Source organism: Dipodomys spectabilis, unplaced genomic scaffold (assembly GCF_019054845.1).
Source record: "Dipodomys spectabilis isolate Male_0828 unplaced genomic scaffold, ASM1905484v1 ptg000030l, whole genome shotgun sequence".
Classification (NCBI taxonomy): Eukaryota; Metazoa; Chordata; class Mammalia; order Rodentia; family Heteromyidae; genus Dipodomys; species Dipodomys spectabilis.
This window is the reverse complement of record NW_024870707.1, coordinates 9,186,077-9,202,170: the sequence shown is the minus strand read 5'-3', so window position 1 is coordinate 9,202,170 and position 16,094 is coordinate 9,186,077. Positions and strand designations below refer to the sequence as shown.

The window sequence follows — 16,094 nt, the reverse complement described above, 5'->3', positions numbered from 1 at the left end:
TCTTCCTCCACCTCTCCCAACCTCACCCATCCCCTTGAATTTTTTTTCTAAACAATCTGTTCTATTCCTGTTAACTTGTGGGATTCATTCCCACAAGTAGCAGGTGGGCCTATTGACTTCATCTTGTACTTAAACACATCCGTAGAGTTTTTTATAAAGTTTCTAAGACATGGTGCTATAGGTAAGTCCTTCATCACATGTGTTTGCCTCCTTTAAAGAAATTGGCATTATGCAAAGAAGTATTTCAATTATTACCTTTAAATGTGTTTATGTTGTATTATGTTCTACTTTTTGCTGAAATAGACACTGATGTTTCTAATTCGAGACTGGAGTTTCCCTTATGAATATAACTATGGACTACAAGGAGGAATGGCATTTTTGGAGAAACGTTTACAGGTAAGTGGGAAAATAATCCTGAGGAATTTTCTAAAAGTAGTAAAAATTACTCATTTGCCTTTGGCTATGGAATTTAAGGCAGTTTATTGATGATGACACTCAGTATATTAAACTTGTAGGAATCTTAAGCATAAACTTACAATATTATTATTTCAAATTTTAAAAACCTGGAGCCGGGCACCAGTGGCTCACACTTGTAATCCTAGCTACTCAAGAGGCTGAGATCTGAGGATTGTGGTTCAAAGCCAGCCCAGGTATGAAAGGCCATGAGACTCATATCTCCAGTTAACCACCAGAAAACCAGAAGTGGTGTTGTGGCTCAAATAGTAGACTACTTGCCTTGAGCTGAAGAGCTCAGGGATAGTGTATAGGCCCAGAGATCAAGTCCCACAACCAACAAAAACAAAACAAAAACCTGGAAATGTAAAATACTGGGACTTCGGAGAAGAATTCTGGGTAAAGCCCAAGTGTGGTTATAATTTTCATTTCACATTTTTAAGCCAGGTTCTATGTGTGCCTTTAGAAAAGTTCAGAATTTTAGTTCTGTTCCTATTCAGTAATCTCATTTGCTTTCTTTGGCATGAATATAAACAGGTTAGGCCCGTTTATATGGCCTCACATAAGAGTCCTTTGTTAGTCACTACTCACTGGGTATATTTTCCTTCCAGCCCACAAACCTTCTCTTGTTCTTAAACATTATGCAATACACATTTTAAACAAATTCTTTAATACCTGTTCATTTTAGCTATGGAAGTCAAGCATGGCTAGTCACACTACGCATTCATTGCTTCGTGAGGTTCTGAGTTTTCTCATTGGCCATTGTGACCCATCAGAGTTGGAAAGTTTTTTCTTTGTCCTCATAGTAGTGATTTCTGGCAAAGAAAACCAAATAGTGTTTGGTTGGTAAAATGTTGGTCTTCGTTGGCAGGTCAAGGAACATCAACATGAAGAAATTCAGAATGTTCGAAATCATATTCACTCATGTTTCTCGGATGTCACCTGTTTTCTCTTACCACATCCAGGACTCCAGGTGGCCACAAGCCCTGAGTTTAATGGGAAATTGAAAGGTATGTCCCATATGTTGTTACCCTATATGTGGTTGATCTTTGAAATTAAATAATGACCAGTAAATATCAATTATGAATCAAATGAATGCTTAAGAGAAGTTGTATTCTGTTAGAATAATATAGTTTCTTGTTTAAATTTTTCTCTGACTTGCTGTGACCAGCTAGCTTACCTGTTTCTCCATCTAAAAATGTGTAACAGGCAACATAATCTTTGAGAGGGATTTTATAGTTATTGGTTTACAAGAATAAAACTGTTAAATGAAGGATGACCAAACCTAAACTAGCTACTATTTATCAAGTAAAATTAGCAGTACCATGAGGTATGACCTAGCTGTTCTTTCCACCTTATGTGTGATTGTAGCAGACCTGGTGCTGGATCATGTGTTACTGTCAGGAAGTGCTGAGAGCATGGTTCAATTTGGAGGGACCAATCAACTAGGACTCTTAGGTTCCATATCTTGTTTTTGTTCCTCCTCCTTGAGTTATTAGATGGCTGATCCTGGGTATGTATGTTAAGCTGCACTTTGTATATAAGCTTATCCGAGTTTCTCAGGTTCTCTATAGAATGGAGATAATAAATAGCTGCCAGTTTTGTAGACCCAGCTGATTTCCAGTGTTGTCCAAGCTGCTTTCAAACCTAGGTTCCCAGAAATCTCCATGAAGTTGATATCATTTCCTTTATCTTATAGACGAGGAAACTGTCAAAAATGAGGAAGGTTAAGTAATCCACTCAGAGTGTTCAGTTAAAAGTAAGGAGATTTACATCTAGATCTTGGTGCCCTAAAGCCATACTGCTAAAATGTTCCTTTGTTGTTTGGAGGAAGTCTTTTAGAAGATGTATACTGTTTTGTTAGCTGGGAATCTTGCTGTTCACAGTGGAAGGTTTCCATAGCCTCATTAAATATGAAATATATCATTTTCTGTTATTCTGTTGATTCAATAAAACTCCTTATCCAATTTAAGATTTATATTTTCACTGGTCTCAGTATTGCCGAATAAATGGAGTTTGAAAGACTGAACCTTTACCTTCTATGTGCCACTTGTATATCTCTTAAGTGGTTGACAGCTTTCTTGAGGACGATACTTCCAGCTTGATCTATGGTGATTGAAAAATACACGACTGAGGCCTGGTTTGGGGAGAGAAATCTGCTTTGGCAACTAGTAGAGCTAGAATCTCTCACCTAAAAAACAGTTATGAGGGAATTTTCAGCTTTTCATAAGAGAGAAAGTTGAGTATGAATTTGCATGTGTATGTGCATAGGTAATAAGTTCTTTGAGTGTTAATAATGCTCCATTGTTAGCCATACTTTACCAAACACATTCAGTGGTGATGTTCGGGAGAGAATGAATTAGAGTGATTTTTCATGTCCTTGCCTCATGGTCTCAGGTTATCAGGTAAAAGGCAAGTCCCTTATTTTTAAGTATTTTAATGATTTCAAAGTATTCTGCTTGGAAATTCAGTTCTTTTTTTTTTTTTTTTTCAGGAAATAGTTTTTTTTTTTTCCAATTCTGTCACCACAAATTGGGTGGCTCAAGACAATGGAAATTATTCCCTCACAGGTCATGAGACAGAAATCAAAGCCATGGGGCTGGGAAGGTGGCTCAGTGGTAGAGCGCTTGCCTTGCATGCCTGAGGCCCTGGGTTCCATTCCTCAGCACCACATAAGCAAAAAGAAAGAAGCCGGAAGTGGTGCTGTGGCTCCCAGGCCCCACAACCGGACCCCAAAAAAAGAAAAAAAAAAAAAAAAAGAAATCAAAGCCATGGTTAGTTCTCTGAGTGAGAACAAGTGTCATGCCTCCCTCCAAGGCTCTGGTAGCTGGCAATCCTTTGTATTTTTGCTTATGGCTTCACTCCAATCTTGATTCATTGTGGTGTAGTTCTCTGTCTTTTCCCTTCATGGAGTCAGCTCACTAGGCTTTGGATGTGAGGCCACTCTAATCCAATAAGACCTCACTTTAGCTAATTACATTTGCAGGGACTATTTCCAAATAAGGTCACAATCTGAGTCTCCATATGGATATGCATTTGGAGAGGTAGGCACTGTTTAACTGACTGTAGAGATTGTGAATGGTTTAGTCATTAAGTATGGAGTGTGCTATTTCTTGCTTATAACATTTAAAGACTACACTCTTTAGTCCCTTCACTATGTACTGTTTGGTTTCCTTGTCCAAGATGTAACTATAAAATACATTTATAATGGCTGGGAAGGTGGCTCAGTGGTAGAGTGCTTGCCTGGCATGCATGATGCCCTGGGTTCAATTCCTCAGCACCACATAAACAGAAAAAGCCAGAAGTGGCACTGTGGCTTACATGGTAGAGCACTAGTCTTGAGCTGAAGAGTTGAGGAGACAGTGCTCAGGCCCAGAGTTCAGGTTCCACAATAAAAAACAAACAAACAAACAACCCCTCCCCCCATTTATAAGGTTTAATTCTTCCTTTCTTACATGAAGAGCCAAATACAAAAACGAATACAGGTCTAGTGTATAAAGCTCAGTAGTACAGTGTTTGTCTAGAATTCTCATGGCCCTGGAGTCAGTTTCCAGTATCACAAAAACCAATGAAACCAACAAAAAAGTCAGCATATATTAATGAAAATATGTGAAGTGTTATAATAACCCAAAAGGCACAAATATATTGATATAAGTTTTTTTTTTCACAAGAATGTTGCAGTATCAGAATTTAAAATATTTACATTCTTTGATCAAGTATTTTGCTTTTAGGAGTTTGTCTAAGGAACTGTCTAAATTACTAGATAAAAACATACATCTAAGAATATATACTTTGGCATGATAGTGTTATAATATGGAATAATTGGAAATAGTCCAAATGTGTTTATGAGGAATTGGCTAAATTATCATGCCTAAAGTTAAAATTCCAGTACTGCTAGTTCTCTGTATAAAGTATTTTTTTCTTTTCTTTTCTCTTTTTTTTTTTTTGGGTCCGGTCATGGGGCCTGAACTCTAGGCCTGGGTGCTGTCCCTCAGCTCTTCAGCTCAAGGCTAGCACTCTACCACTTGAGCCACAGCGCTACTTCCGGCTTTTTTCTTATGTGGTGCTGAGGAATCGAACCCAGGGCCTTGAGCATGCAAGGCAAGTGCTCTACCACTGAGCCACCTTCCCAGCCCCAGTATTTTTTTTTTTTTTTTGGTCGGTTGTGGGTCTTGAACTCTGGGCCTGGGCACTGTCCCTCAGCTCTTCAGGTCAAGGCTGGCTCTCTATTACTTGAGCCATAGCACCACTTCTGGTTTTCTAGTGGTTTATTGGAGATAAGAGTCTCACAGACTTTTCTGCCTGGGCTGGCTTTAAACCATGATCCTCAGATCTCAACCTCCTGAATAGCTTGGATTACAGGTAAGAGCCACCAGCACTCAGCTTATATGAAGTATTACTATTTTTTTTTTTTTTTGGGGGGGGGGTCTGTTCGTGGGGCCTGAACTCTGGGCCTGGGTGCTGTCCCTCAGCTCTTCAGCTCAAGGCTAGCGCTCTACCACTTGAGCCACAGCACCACTTCTGTGTTTGTTCTTTTTGTTTATGTGGTGCTGAGGAATCGAACCCAGGGCCTCATGCATGTAAGGCAAGCACTCTACCACTGAGCCACCTTCCCAGCCCATAATTTCTTTAAATATAAGCAAGCAAATATGTGTGTGTGTGTGTGTGTGTGTATTTTTTTTTTTTACATAGAACCAGAAATTTTTGTGTGTGTGTGTGTTGGTCGTGGGACCTAAACTCTGGGCCTGGGTGCCGTTTTCAGCTCTTCACTCAAGGCTAGCACTCTACTGCTTGAGCCACAGCACCACTTCTGGCTTTTTCTGCTTATGTGGTGCTGAGGGATCAAACCCCGCTCCTCATGAATGCAAGGCAAGCACTCTACCACTGACCCACCTTGTCAGCCCCTAGAACCAGAATATTATGTATATACCATTTTATACTTTTCTAGTATACAGTTATAAAGAATTTATTCCACTTTTTTTTTTTTTTTTTTTGAGATTTTATGAACTAGTTGCTGGTAACTTATGCCTATAAGGCTAGCTATTCAGGAGGCTAAATTCTGAGGACTGCGGTTCAAAGTCAGCATGGGCAGGAAGGTTCATGAAATTCTTTTTTTTTTTTTGCCAGTCCTGGGGCTTGAACTCAGGGCCTGGGCACTGTCCCTGAACTTCTTTTTGGCTCAAGGCTAGTACTCTTACTACTTGAGCCACAACACCACTTCTGGGTTTTTCTGTTTATGTGGTACTGAGGAATCAAACCCAAGCTTCATGCATGCTAGGCAAGCACTCTACCACTAAGCCACATTCCCAGCCCCTGAGATGCTTATCTCTATTACACTATTTAAAAAAAAAAAAAAAAAGCCAACCAGCCCATTCCTGCTACCCCCCCAAAAAAAATACTTCATGGGTTTATTTTTTTTTTAATATGCAAGTAGGTTTGTGGAGTGTAAGGAGTTTTACTTTGATAGGAGTAAGAACTTTTCCAGGAAGATGTTAGATGATACAGAAATCAGCTTTCAGGTATTTTAGTTCTCCTGTGTTGGACCTGCTCATTCTTACTTTGAGGAAAGAGCTCTTACATAGTGGTTCTCTCAAACTCTTGTGGAACCTGCTTAGACCCTGTCACTTTTTCTGTCATCTTCATCTTGAGGGCTTTGAGGACTTACCGAGAAATAAATACCACGAGGGAACATGTTCCTCTACTCTTAACATTCAACTATTAGTGAAAAAAAAAAAAAAAGCAAAGCTGGGTGCTGGTGGCTCATGCCTGTAATCCGACCTACTCAGGAGGCTGAGATCTGAGGATCAAGGCTCAAAGCCAGCCCAGGCAGGAAAGTCCGTGAGACTTTTTTGGGGGGGGGGGAGAGGGGTGGCCCGGGGGGTGGGGGTGGGGGGGGGTCTGGCCGTGGGGCCCAAACTCTGAGCCTGGGCACTGTCCCTCAGCCCTTCAGCTCAAGGCTAGCACTCTACCACTTGAGCCACAGCACCACTTCTGGCCTTTTTTTTTTTCTTCTGCTTATGTGGTGCTGAGGAATCAAACCCAGGGCCTCATGCATGAAGGCAAGGGCTCTACCACTGAGCCACCTTCCCAGCCCTCCGTGAGACTCTTATCTCCAATAAAGACTAGAAAACTGGAAGTGGCACTGTGGCTCAAGGGTAGAGTGCTCACCTTGAGCTGAAGAGCTGAAGGACAGTACTCAAGCCCAGAGTTCAAGCCCCATGACTGGCGGAAAAAAAAAGCAAGCTGGCTGCTGGCGGCTCACGCCTGTAATCCTGAGATCTGAGGATTGTGGTTCAAAGTCAGCCTAGGCAGGAAAGTCCCTGAGTTTCTTATCTTCAACTAACCACCAGAAAAGTGGAAGTGGAGCTCATGGTTCAAAGCCACCCAGGCAGGAAAGTTCATGAGACTTTTTTTTTTTTTAATTTTCTTTTTTTGTTGTGAAAATACTGTACAGAGGGGTTACAATTACATGGGCAAGGTAATGAGTACATTTCTTACCAAGCATTGTTGCCTCCTCCTTTGTTTCCCCTTACCATCCCTTCTCATCGTACCCCACTCACCCCTCTCATGAGACTCTTACCCCAATAAACAACTCAGAAAAAGCTGGAGATGGTGTTATAGCTCACATGGTAAAGCACTGTCCTTGAGAGACTCAGGAACAAAGTCCAGACCCTCAGTTCAAGCCTCAGAACCAGCAAAAAAAAAACAAAAAAGCAAATGAATGGTGTTTTCCAGTTGATTGAAAGGATGGGGTGAGGGTCTTGCCAAGTCCTATGACATTGTTAGTTCTGAAGATCTTGTTAATGATATTCTCTAAAAAGTGAAATTTCCTTGGAATACACAGATAGGAGACTTAGAAGTTCAAGGACAGCCTGGACTACATGGTGAGACTTGGTAACAAAGCAACAAAGAAACAAGTCAACAACAACAAATCCTTCCCCAACAAAACCAATTCTATCCCCCCAAATTTCATTGAATTGTCTTTTTTCTTGGTGGTGCTCCTGGGGTTTGAACTTAGGACCTGGCATTCACTTTTCTTTTTTTTCCTTTTTCCTTCCTTCCTTTCTTTCTTTCTTAATTTCTTTCTTTCTTTCTTTCCTTCCTTCCTTCCTTCCTTCCCTTCTTTCCTTCCTTCCTTCCCTTCTTTCTTTCTTTCTTTCTTTCTCTCTCTCTCTCTCTTTCTTTTTTCCCCCCCAAATTCTTTATTGTGATTAAGTGATTACATAATTTCACGAATTTCACAGTATTGTGGGATAGTGATGCTTAGTTAAAATCACAAACATTCTAACTTTCATGGGGCAAATTGCCTATAAAGTTTATGAGTTCTTTTTTTTTTGTTTGTTTGGGTCCGGTCATGGGGCCTGAACTCTGGGCCTGGGTGCTGTCCCTCAGCTCTTCAGCTCAAGGCTAGCACTCTACCACTTGATCCACAGCGCCACTGCCGGCTTTTTTCTTTTCTCTGCTTATGAAAGTTTATGAGTTCTATGAGCTTTGACAATACATTTATTTCTTCCAAGTCGGGTGATATGTACATTCCTTTCCTTTTGCATAGAGTCAGCTGTTCCCTCTTTCCCTCTCATTCCCTCCCTCCCATTGCTGTCACTGAGTTGCTTAGTTCATTTTGATCAATGTCCAGTGCAGCTGATGGGTCCCACTGTTGTATGTTTTTCCCTGATTCCCTCTGGTTCTGTGTCCTCCTCCAAGTTTCCTCCTGGTATGCACATATACACCATATATGTGATCAGCAGCATGGGGTATTTAGTAGTGATTCAACCAGATGGATTGGAGGCCCTTTGTTTCTCAAGTCTTGTGAACTTTGTCGTATCACCTTACGTTTTGGATTTAACATCCACTTATCAGGGAGACCATGTGCCGTTTGTCCCTTTGCTCTTGGCTTACCTCACTCAACATTTCTTCTAGTTCCATCCATTTCCCTGCAAATGCCATTATTTTGTCCTTTCTAATGGCTGCATAATATTCTGTTGTGTATAGATACCACAGTTTTTGGATCCATTCACCTGTGGTGGGGCATCTGGGTTGTTTTCATATCCTGGCTATTGTGAACAAGTGCTGCAATAACCATGGAAGTGCATGTGTCCTTGTATACGGGTTCCTGTTGTTCAGGATAGATTTCTAGGAATGGATGGCTGGGTCATAGGGGAGGTCATTATTTAGCTTTCTGAGGACCCTCCAGACTGCTTTCCAAAGTGGCTGTATAAGTGTACATTCCCACCAGCAGTGTAATAGGGTTCCTCTTTCTCGGCATCCCCTCCAGCGTTTGTCATTGGCTGACTTTAGGATGTAGGCCATTCTGACTGGGGTAAGGTGCTAACTCAGGGTTGTCTTTATGTGCATTTCCTCTACAACCAGGAATGGTGAACAGTTCCTCATGTTTCTTTGTCATTTTTATCTCTTCTTTTGAGAAGTCTCTCTTTGGTTCCCTTGCCCATTTAGTAATTGGTTTGTTGGGTTTGGGAGCAATTAGTTTATTAACCCCTTGTCTGATTTTTTCCCAGTTAGTTTGTTGTCTTTCTAGCTTGATTGCTATGACTTTAGCAATCAAGGTTGTTCCCATTTGTCGATTCTCTCCCCATTTTGTTGTGACCCTGGGACTCTGTTCAGGAAGTTCCTGCCTGTGCCTATAAGTTCAAGTGTCTCTCCTACTCTGTCCTGCAGTAGTTTCAGAGACTCAAGTTTGATGTTAAGGTCTTTAATCCATTTTGAGTTGATGTTAGTGCATGGTGACAGGCTGGGGTCCACTTTTAGTTTTCTGCATATGGCCACTCAGTTTTCCCAGCACCAGTAGTGCATTCACTTTTCTTGCTTGCTCAGTGGTACCCTTAGCACTTGAGCCATATCTCCAACCCTACTTTTTGCTGGTTATTTTGGAGATGGAATCTAGTAGACTGGAATCTAGTAGATTTGCTGGGTCTAACAGCAAATCTCCAGATCTCAGCTTCCTGAGTAATTAGGATTATAGGTATGAGCCACTAGTGCCCAGCTAACAAAATTGAAATTTCTTTAAAGACTAGGTAATAGATTAAATATCTCAGAATGAAAAATAGGATAATATATTCTACACATTCTTTTTTAAATTAGAGATGACTTTGTATGATAAGAGGGAAGGAGACAAAAGTACATCAGGACAGAGACCTATCAGCAACCTGGTCAGAGCTAGAAAGCACCAAACATAGTCTAGCACTACCCACTTCCCTGCCTCTACTTTCAACTAGCAAATGCTATAATTGTATATAATGTAAGGATTGATTTTTATGCTGACCTTGGTTGAATAAGACTGTTTGACTTCTTGTTTCCTCTTCATTCTATAAACAGATATTGCTGGTGAATTCAAAGAGCAGTTGCAGGTACTGATACCATATGTACTAAACCCATCTAAGTTAATGGAAAAGGAGATCAATGGCTCAAAAGTCACCTGCCGGGGACTACTGGAGTATTTTAAGGTAAATATGAGTCTTAATTTTGAATTGTTTGGTTTTTGATAAAACTAGTTAAGATTGTAAACCATCCTGAATTCACTATTCAAAGTCTCCTGGGAGATATTTTGAGGCATCTTGTGTGAGATCTTAGTGTCCTTCCAAGTATGGGCCACTGGGTGGCAGTATGTGCCTAAGAAGCAAATGGCTGTTTTTTTGCACTCTCTTAGAGGAGTGATTACTGTGGCTAAAGGAAGATTGGTCCTCAAGGAAGATGGTGTGGACAGGAGATGGTTAGGAAGTTGCTGTGAGTAAGAGATGGCATCTAGATGTGACACAACTACCCCGGGTGGACAGCCTCTGCCCACGGGTCGTGGTGAGGCCAGTGTGCATGGGGAGTCTAATGGGAGTCCTAGCCTTAGGAGGCTTGTGCTGCTTGAGAATATTTTAGATAACTAAAAATGCTAACATGCCCTTTTCAAAGGTGTGTTGTGTTTCTGCTAATTCCCGATTGTTTTAGGTCCTTTGGAAAATGTAGTTGTATAACCGCTGTTTCCAAAATTTAAAGTATGAATAAAGTATATTAGAATGTATTTTCGTAATGATTTTTATGTTTATATTTTAAGGCATATATTAAAATTTACCAAGGAGAAGATCTGCCTCACCCCAAATCCATGCTTCAGGTAATCAGTTTTTTGACATCCTAAATGACAATCTTTTTAAATTGAATTGACCCCAGATATGAAAAAGCCAAGTACTCTAAGAAGACAGTAAGCTCACTGTCCTTGCTCATTATGCAAAGGTCTTTTGCTTTCAACACTTTTTGTGGCAGTGGAGCACCTCTCATAGTTTTTTTTTGATTCTGGTGGTTTTTTTTTTGTTTGTTTGTTTTGTTTTGCCATTCCCTGGGGCTTAAACTCAGGGCCTGGGCACTGCCCCTGAGCTTCTTTTGCTCAAGGCTACCACCCTACCACTTGTGCCACAGCACCACTTCCAGCTTTTTCTGTTTATGTGGTACTGAGGAATTGAATCCAGGGATTCATGCATGCTAGGCAAACACTCTACCACTAAGCCACATTCTCAACCAGGCACCCCTCGTAGTTTAATAGCTTCTCCTCCCTGGGCCTATTCTTGCCTCCAGACACACTTTGGAAAACACTGCCTCCATTATACCTACGTGAAATTTATCCCAGTAGCTTCCAATCATCTGCACTTACTTTAGTGTAGGATGTCTATTTAGATTCACTGGTTTTTTATTTTCAACGAAAACATCTCATTTGATGAAAACATACTTTTTTTGACTTGCTGAATATGAGGGTTATGTATTGCCAAAATAACAATTTCTTTAGTAGCAAAAAAACATTTTCACCAAAGTTAGTAGATCCTGGCATTGAGATCATAAAGATAATTCCCACCTCTGTTTTGTTTTGTTTTAAATTTATTTTATTTATGTGATACGGAGGAATTAAACCCAGGGCCTCATGCACGCTCGTCAAGCACTCTACCACTAAGACACACTCCCAGTCCCTGCTTTTATTTATTTATTTTTGTTGGTCGTGGGGCCTAAACTCTGGGCCTGGGCTCTGTCCCTAGCTCTTCAGCTCAAGACTAGCGTTCTACCACTTGAGCCACAGCGCCACTTCTGGCTTTTTTCTCTTTGCTTATGTGGTGCTGAGGAATCGAACCCAGGGCCTCAGGTGTGCAAGGCAAGCGCTCTACCACTGAGCCACCTTCCCAGCCCCTCCCTGAGCTTCTTTTTGCACAAGGTTAGCCCTTTACCACTTGAGCCACAGAGCCAGAATAGTTTATTGGAGATAAGAGTCTCATAAACTTTTCTGCTCAAGCTGGCTTCAAACTGCAATCCTCAGTCTCAGCACCCTGAGTAGTTAGGATTACACGTGTGAGCCACTGGCAGGTTTTGTTTTTGTGTTCTTTTGTGGTGCTTGGCATTGAATGTGCCAAGGCTTGGCACATCTTAGGTAATCAGTCTACCATGGAGCTATATCACCAGCCAAAACTTTGCATATATTTTATGCATTTAAAATTGAAGCAAGGAGGGGTTGGGAAGGTGGCTTAGTGGTAGAATGCTTGCCTTGCATGCTTGAGTGGTAGAATGCTTGCCTTGCATGCTTGAGGCCCTGGGTTTGATTCCTCAGCACCACATAAACAAAAAGAAAAAAAAGCTGGAAGTGGCACTGTGGTTCAAGTGTAGAGCGCTAGTCTTGAGCTGAAAAGCTGAGGGACAGTGCCCAGGCCCAGAGTTCAGGCCCCACGACTGGACCCAAAAAAAAAAAAAAAAAAAAAAACAACTGAAGCAAGGAGCCAGGTGCTGGTGGCTCACACCTGTAATCCTAGCTACTCAGGAGGCTGAGATCTGAGGATCACAGTTCAAAGCCAGCCCAGACAGGAATGTCTGTGAGACTCTTATCTCCAATTAACCACCAGAAAACCAGAAGTGGTGCTGTGGCTCAAGTGGTAGAGCACTAGCCTTGACTTGAAGACTGAAGGGACAGCGCCCAGTCCCGAGTTCAAGACCCATGACTGGCCAAAAAAAAATGAAGCAAGGAAATTGTATTTTCCTTAAGTTTTGGAACTTAATTTTTGCTAAAGATTTTAAGGTTTGAGAACAGATGTTTTGGTAGAAAAATTGTTTAATCTGTTGAACTTTATTGGAAACCTAAAAGAAAAATACCAGAAAGTTTTAAGATGAATGGAATGTAGATTGAGAAAAAGTTTTTACTTCACTATTTGTGGGAAAATGTTTTCTTTCTTTTTTTTTTTTAAAGGCTACCGCTGAAGCCAACAATTTAGCAGCTGCAGCCTCTGCAAAGGACGTTTATTATAACAACATGGAAGCGGTATGAGGCATCTGCCTTTTCTCTGATTTACCTGTAGACCTGAGCATTGCTGCAGGCTTCAAAAGCCTGAACTTGATCCTCTTTAAAGTATCTGAAGATGATATGGTAACAATGTGTTTTCAGGTTATCTTTTGTTTGCAGTCTCCTAATGATTACCCTTTCTAACCAGGCTTTCTTAGAATGTTCCTGATTTTCTGATTAAGTATGCTTATTAGAGGAAGTGAGCTCAGACTTCATTGGACTTGGCTATCTTTGGATTGTGTGTGCATGTATCTGTGTGTGTGTGTTTGAAACAACCTTGCTGTGATAGCCTAGGCTGCCTCTAGTTAACATCTAATATCTTAAAACATCCTAACCCTTTCTGTATCTTTTTACTTGTTTGGCATTTGAAGAGGATGCTCATAGCATATCTTTGTTATTTTTAGGTTTGTGGGGGAGAGAAACCTTATTTGTCTCCAGACATTTTAGAACAGAAGCACTGTGAATATAGGCAACTTGCTTTGGACCAATTTAAGAAGACCAAAAAGATGGGCGGGAAGGATTTCAGCTTTCGTTATCAGCAGGAGCTGGAGGAAGAAATTAAGGAGCTGTTTGAGAACTTCTGCAAGCACAATGGTAGCAAGAATGTCTTCAGCACCTTCCGAACCCCAGCAGTGCTGTTCACAGGCATTGTGGCTTTGTATATAGCCTCAGGCCTCACTGGTTTCATTGGTCTGGAGGTTGTGGCCCAGCTGTTCAACTTCATGCTTGGCCTACTGCTAATAGCCCTCCTCACCTGGGGGTACATCAGATATTCCGGTCAATATCGTGAGCTGGGTGGAGCTATTGATTTTGGTGCAGCATATGTGTTAGAGCAGGTAAGTGGTGCTGGTTGAGGAGGCTGGGTGGATGATGGGCAGATACTTATTTGTGCTTTTGTTGTAAAACATCTCAGATTGGGGAAGGGGATGTAGTTTAGTGATAGAACACTTGCCTAGCTTGCATGAAGCCCTGGGTTGTTTTTTTGTTTGTTTGTTTGTTTTTGTTTTGTGTTGTCAGTCATGGGGCCTGAATTCCGGGCCTGGGCACTGTCCCTCAGCTCTTCAGCTGAACTCTACCACTTGAGCCATAGCACCACTTCTGGCTTTTTGCTGCTTATGTGGTGCTGAGGAATCGAACCCAGGGCCTCATGCATGCAAGGCAAGCACTCTACCACTGAGCCACCTTCCTAGCCCCCTCCCCTCCACATCTGTTTGGAAGAATTTTATAGTGTAAGAAGGTAGGAGAAGCCTACATTGTTTATTTTTTATTTATTTATTGGTGGTGTGGGGCCTGGGTGCTGTCCCTCAGCTCTTCAGCTCAAGACTAGTGCTCTACCACTTGAGCCACAGCGCCACTTCCGACTTTCTCTGCTTTTGTGGTGCTGAGGAATTGAACCCAGGGCCTCATGCATGCAAAGCAAGCATTCTACTGCTGAGCCACCTTCCCAGCTCCTACATTGTTTATTTTTTATTTATTTATTATTTTTTTTGGTCTGGTCATGGGGCCTGAATCTGGGCCTGGGTACTGTCCCTCAGCTCTTCAGCTCAAGACTAGTGCTCTACCACTTGAGCCACAGCACCACTTCCGGCTTTTTTTCTTTTTGCTTATGTGGTGCTGAGGAATCGAACCCAGGGCCTCAGGCATGCAAGGCAAGCACTCTACCACTGAGCCACATTCCCAGCCCTACATTGTTTATTTTTATCCTGATGAACTTTACATTTTATCTAGACTATTAATATTTGTTCCTAATATCTTGTTAACATCCCTAAAAATGACTCTTTCAATGCAAAAGAGGTTCCAGATGTTTCTTCATGAGAAATTTCTGATTAAATGCTCTTACACTTAATATTGATATTAGTCTCCCCATCTCTATCCCCTTGCTTATTTGCTTCCCTGAACATCAAGAGCTTGAAAAAAAGTAAACTTAATGAAGTGTTTTATTTTAATCCTACTGGTTTAGAAAATGGATGCCATCTCCATTTTAAGTCTTCTAAAAAACCAACGGCTTTTAACATTCATATGATCCCCTGTTTTACAGTTTTGAGACTAGTTTTTATTTCTTTTTCTGTGAAAAGATCAGTTAGGTCAGTGTGCAAAGCCTATGAGCAGATGTCCCACTGAGTCTTAGAGTCAGCTGCTGCCACAGCTCTCCTGCAGCCCTCCTTCTCACGCCTCTGCTTCTATACTGGGCTGATGATGATGGAGAGGATACTTGAGCATTATTTCCAAGCACTTGCTTTCTTGGTACTGTTATATTATTAACTAATATGTTGAATAAATGGAATTTTGCAGGCTTCTGCTCATTTTGGTAATTCTACTCAGGCTGCTGTGAGGGATGCAGTTGTTGGACGACCACCTGTGGATAAAAAATCTCAATAGCATCTTGACTACAAGTTTCAAGAGCCCTGCTGGTCCCTAGTTCTCTGGTTTCTGCCACTGCCACCACGGGTCCAGGTCCAGAGGAATGGCAGGTCTGGGACTGTCTGGGAAGAGCTGAAACAGGGAACTGTAATAAATGATGTGACCTTTCCTGTGTTTTCAAATTCTTAAGCACACTTCCATTCCTCTTGGAAGCACTTCCACATCTATGTCTATTGCTTACCACTTTCTGCTTTGTGCACTTTATGGGGAAAAGCTACAGGAAAAAATGGAAATGTAGCATGTAAGGCTTCTGTGTGCCACGTAGTGCCTTTTAAGATTGAATCTATGCTTTCACAGACATGAAGGGGAAGAAGTGCAGTGGAGGCTCTTCTGGGGTAAAAGTTCTTAGTTCTTTATAGCTTGCCTTCCTCCCCACCGCCACCCCCTTTTTTTAATGCTGGTTCTGAGGCTTGAACTCAGGGCCTGATTGCTGACCCTGAGCCTTTTTGCACAAGGCTAATACTCTTATTAGTTTAGCCAGAGCTCCACTGCTGGCTTTTTGGTGGTTAATTGGAGATGAGAGTCTCACAAACTTTCCTTTACAGATCGGCTTCAGACTGCGATCCTCAGAACTCAGCCTCTGAGTAGCTAGGATTACAGGTGTGAGCCACCAGTGTTCAGCCTATACCTTATTCAGAAAGATTCTTTGTTTTTAAAGTTTACATAATTTGGGAAAGCTTCAAAACTAAAGAACAGCTGAAAATTATGCTATCATGCTATTAAACTTTTGTAGTATTTGAATTGTTTGCTGTAAAACCTAGAAAAATTATGTAATTTAATATGCCATACTCTGGAATGTAAGGTCTTTTACCTGATAGGCCAGTGGTTTTGTCAACTTCTTTTTCTTTTCTTTTTTTTTTTTGTCGGTGGTGGGGCTTGAACTCTGGGCCTGGGTGCTATCCTTCAG

General features: G+C 41.4%; 1 protein-coding gene across 1 annotated transcript in view; it reads left to right on the top strand.

Moving 5' to 3' along the window:
* Atl3 (atlastin GTPase 3) overlaps positions 1-15,312 on the top strand; it is a 57,629-nt gene extending 42,317 nt beyond the window's left edge. The window contains exons 7-13 of the mRNA XM_042676279.1: positions 304-396; positions 1,325-1,463; positions 9,787-9,914; positions 10,514-10,570; positions 12,674-12,745; positions 13,171-13,602; positions 15,059-15,312. Coding sequence (XP_042532213.1) covers positions 304-396; positions 1,325-1,463; positions 9,787-9,914; positions 10,514-10,570; positions 12,674-12,745; positions 13,171-13,602; positions 15,059-15,145 — 1,008 coding nt within the window. The 3' untranslated portion in view covers positions 15,146-15,312. The remainder of the gene's footprint in view (positions 1-303; positions 397-1,324; positions 1,464-9,786; positions 9,915-10,513; positions 10,571-12,673; positions 12,746-13,170; positions 13,603-15,058) is intronic.
* The last annotated feature ends 782 nt before the right edge of the window (positions 15,313-16,094 follow it).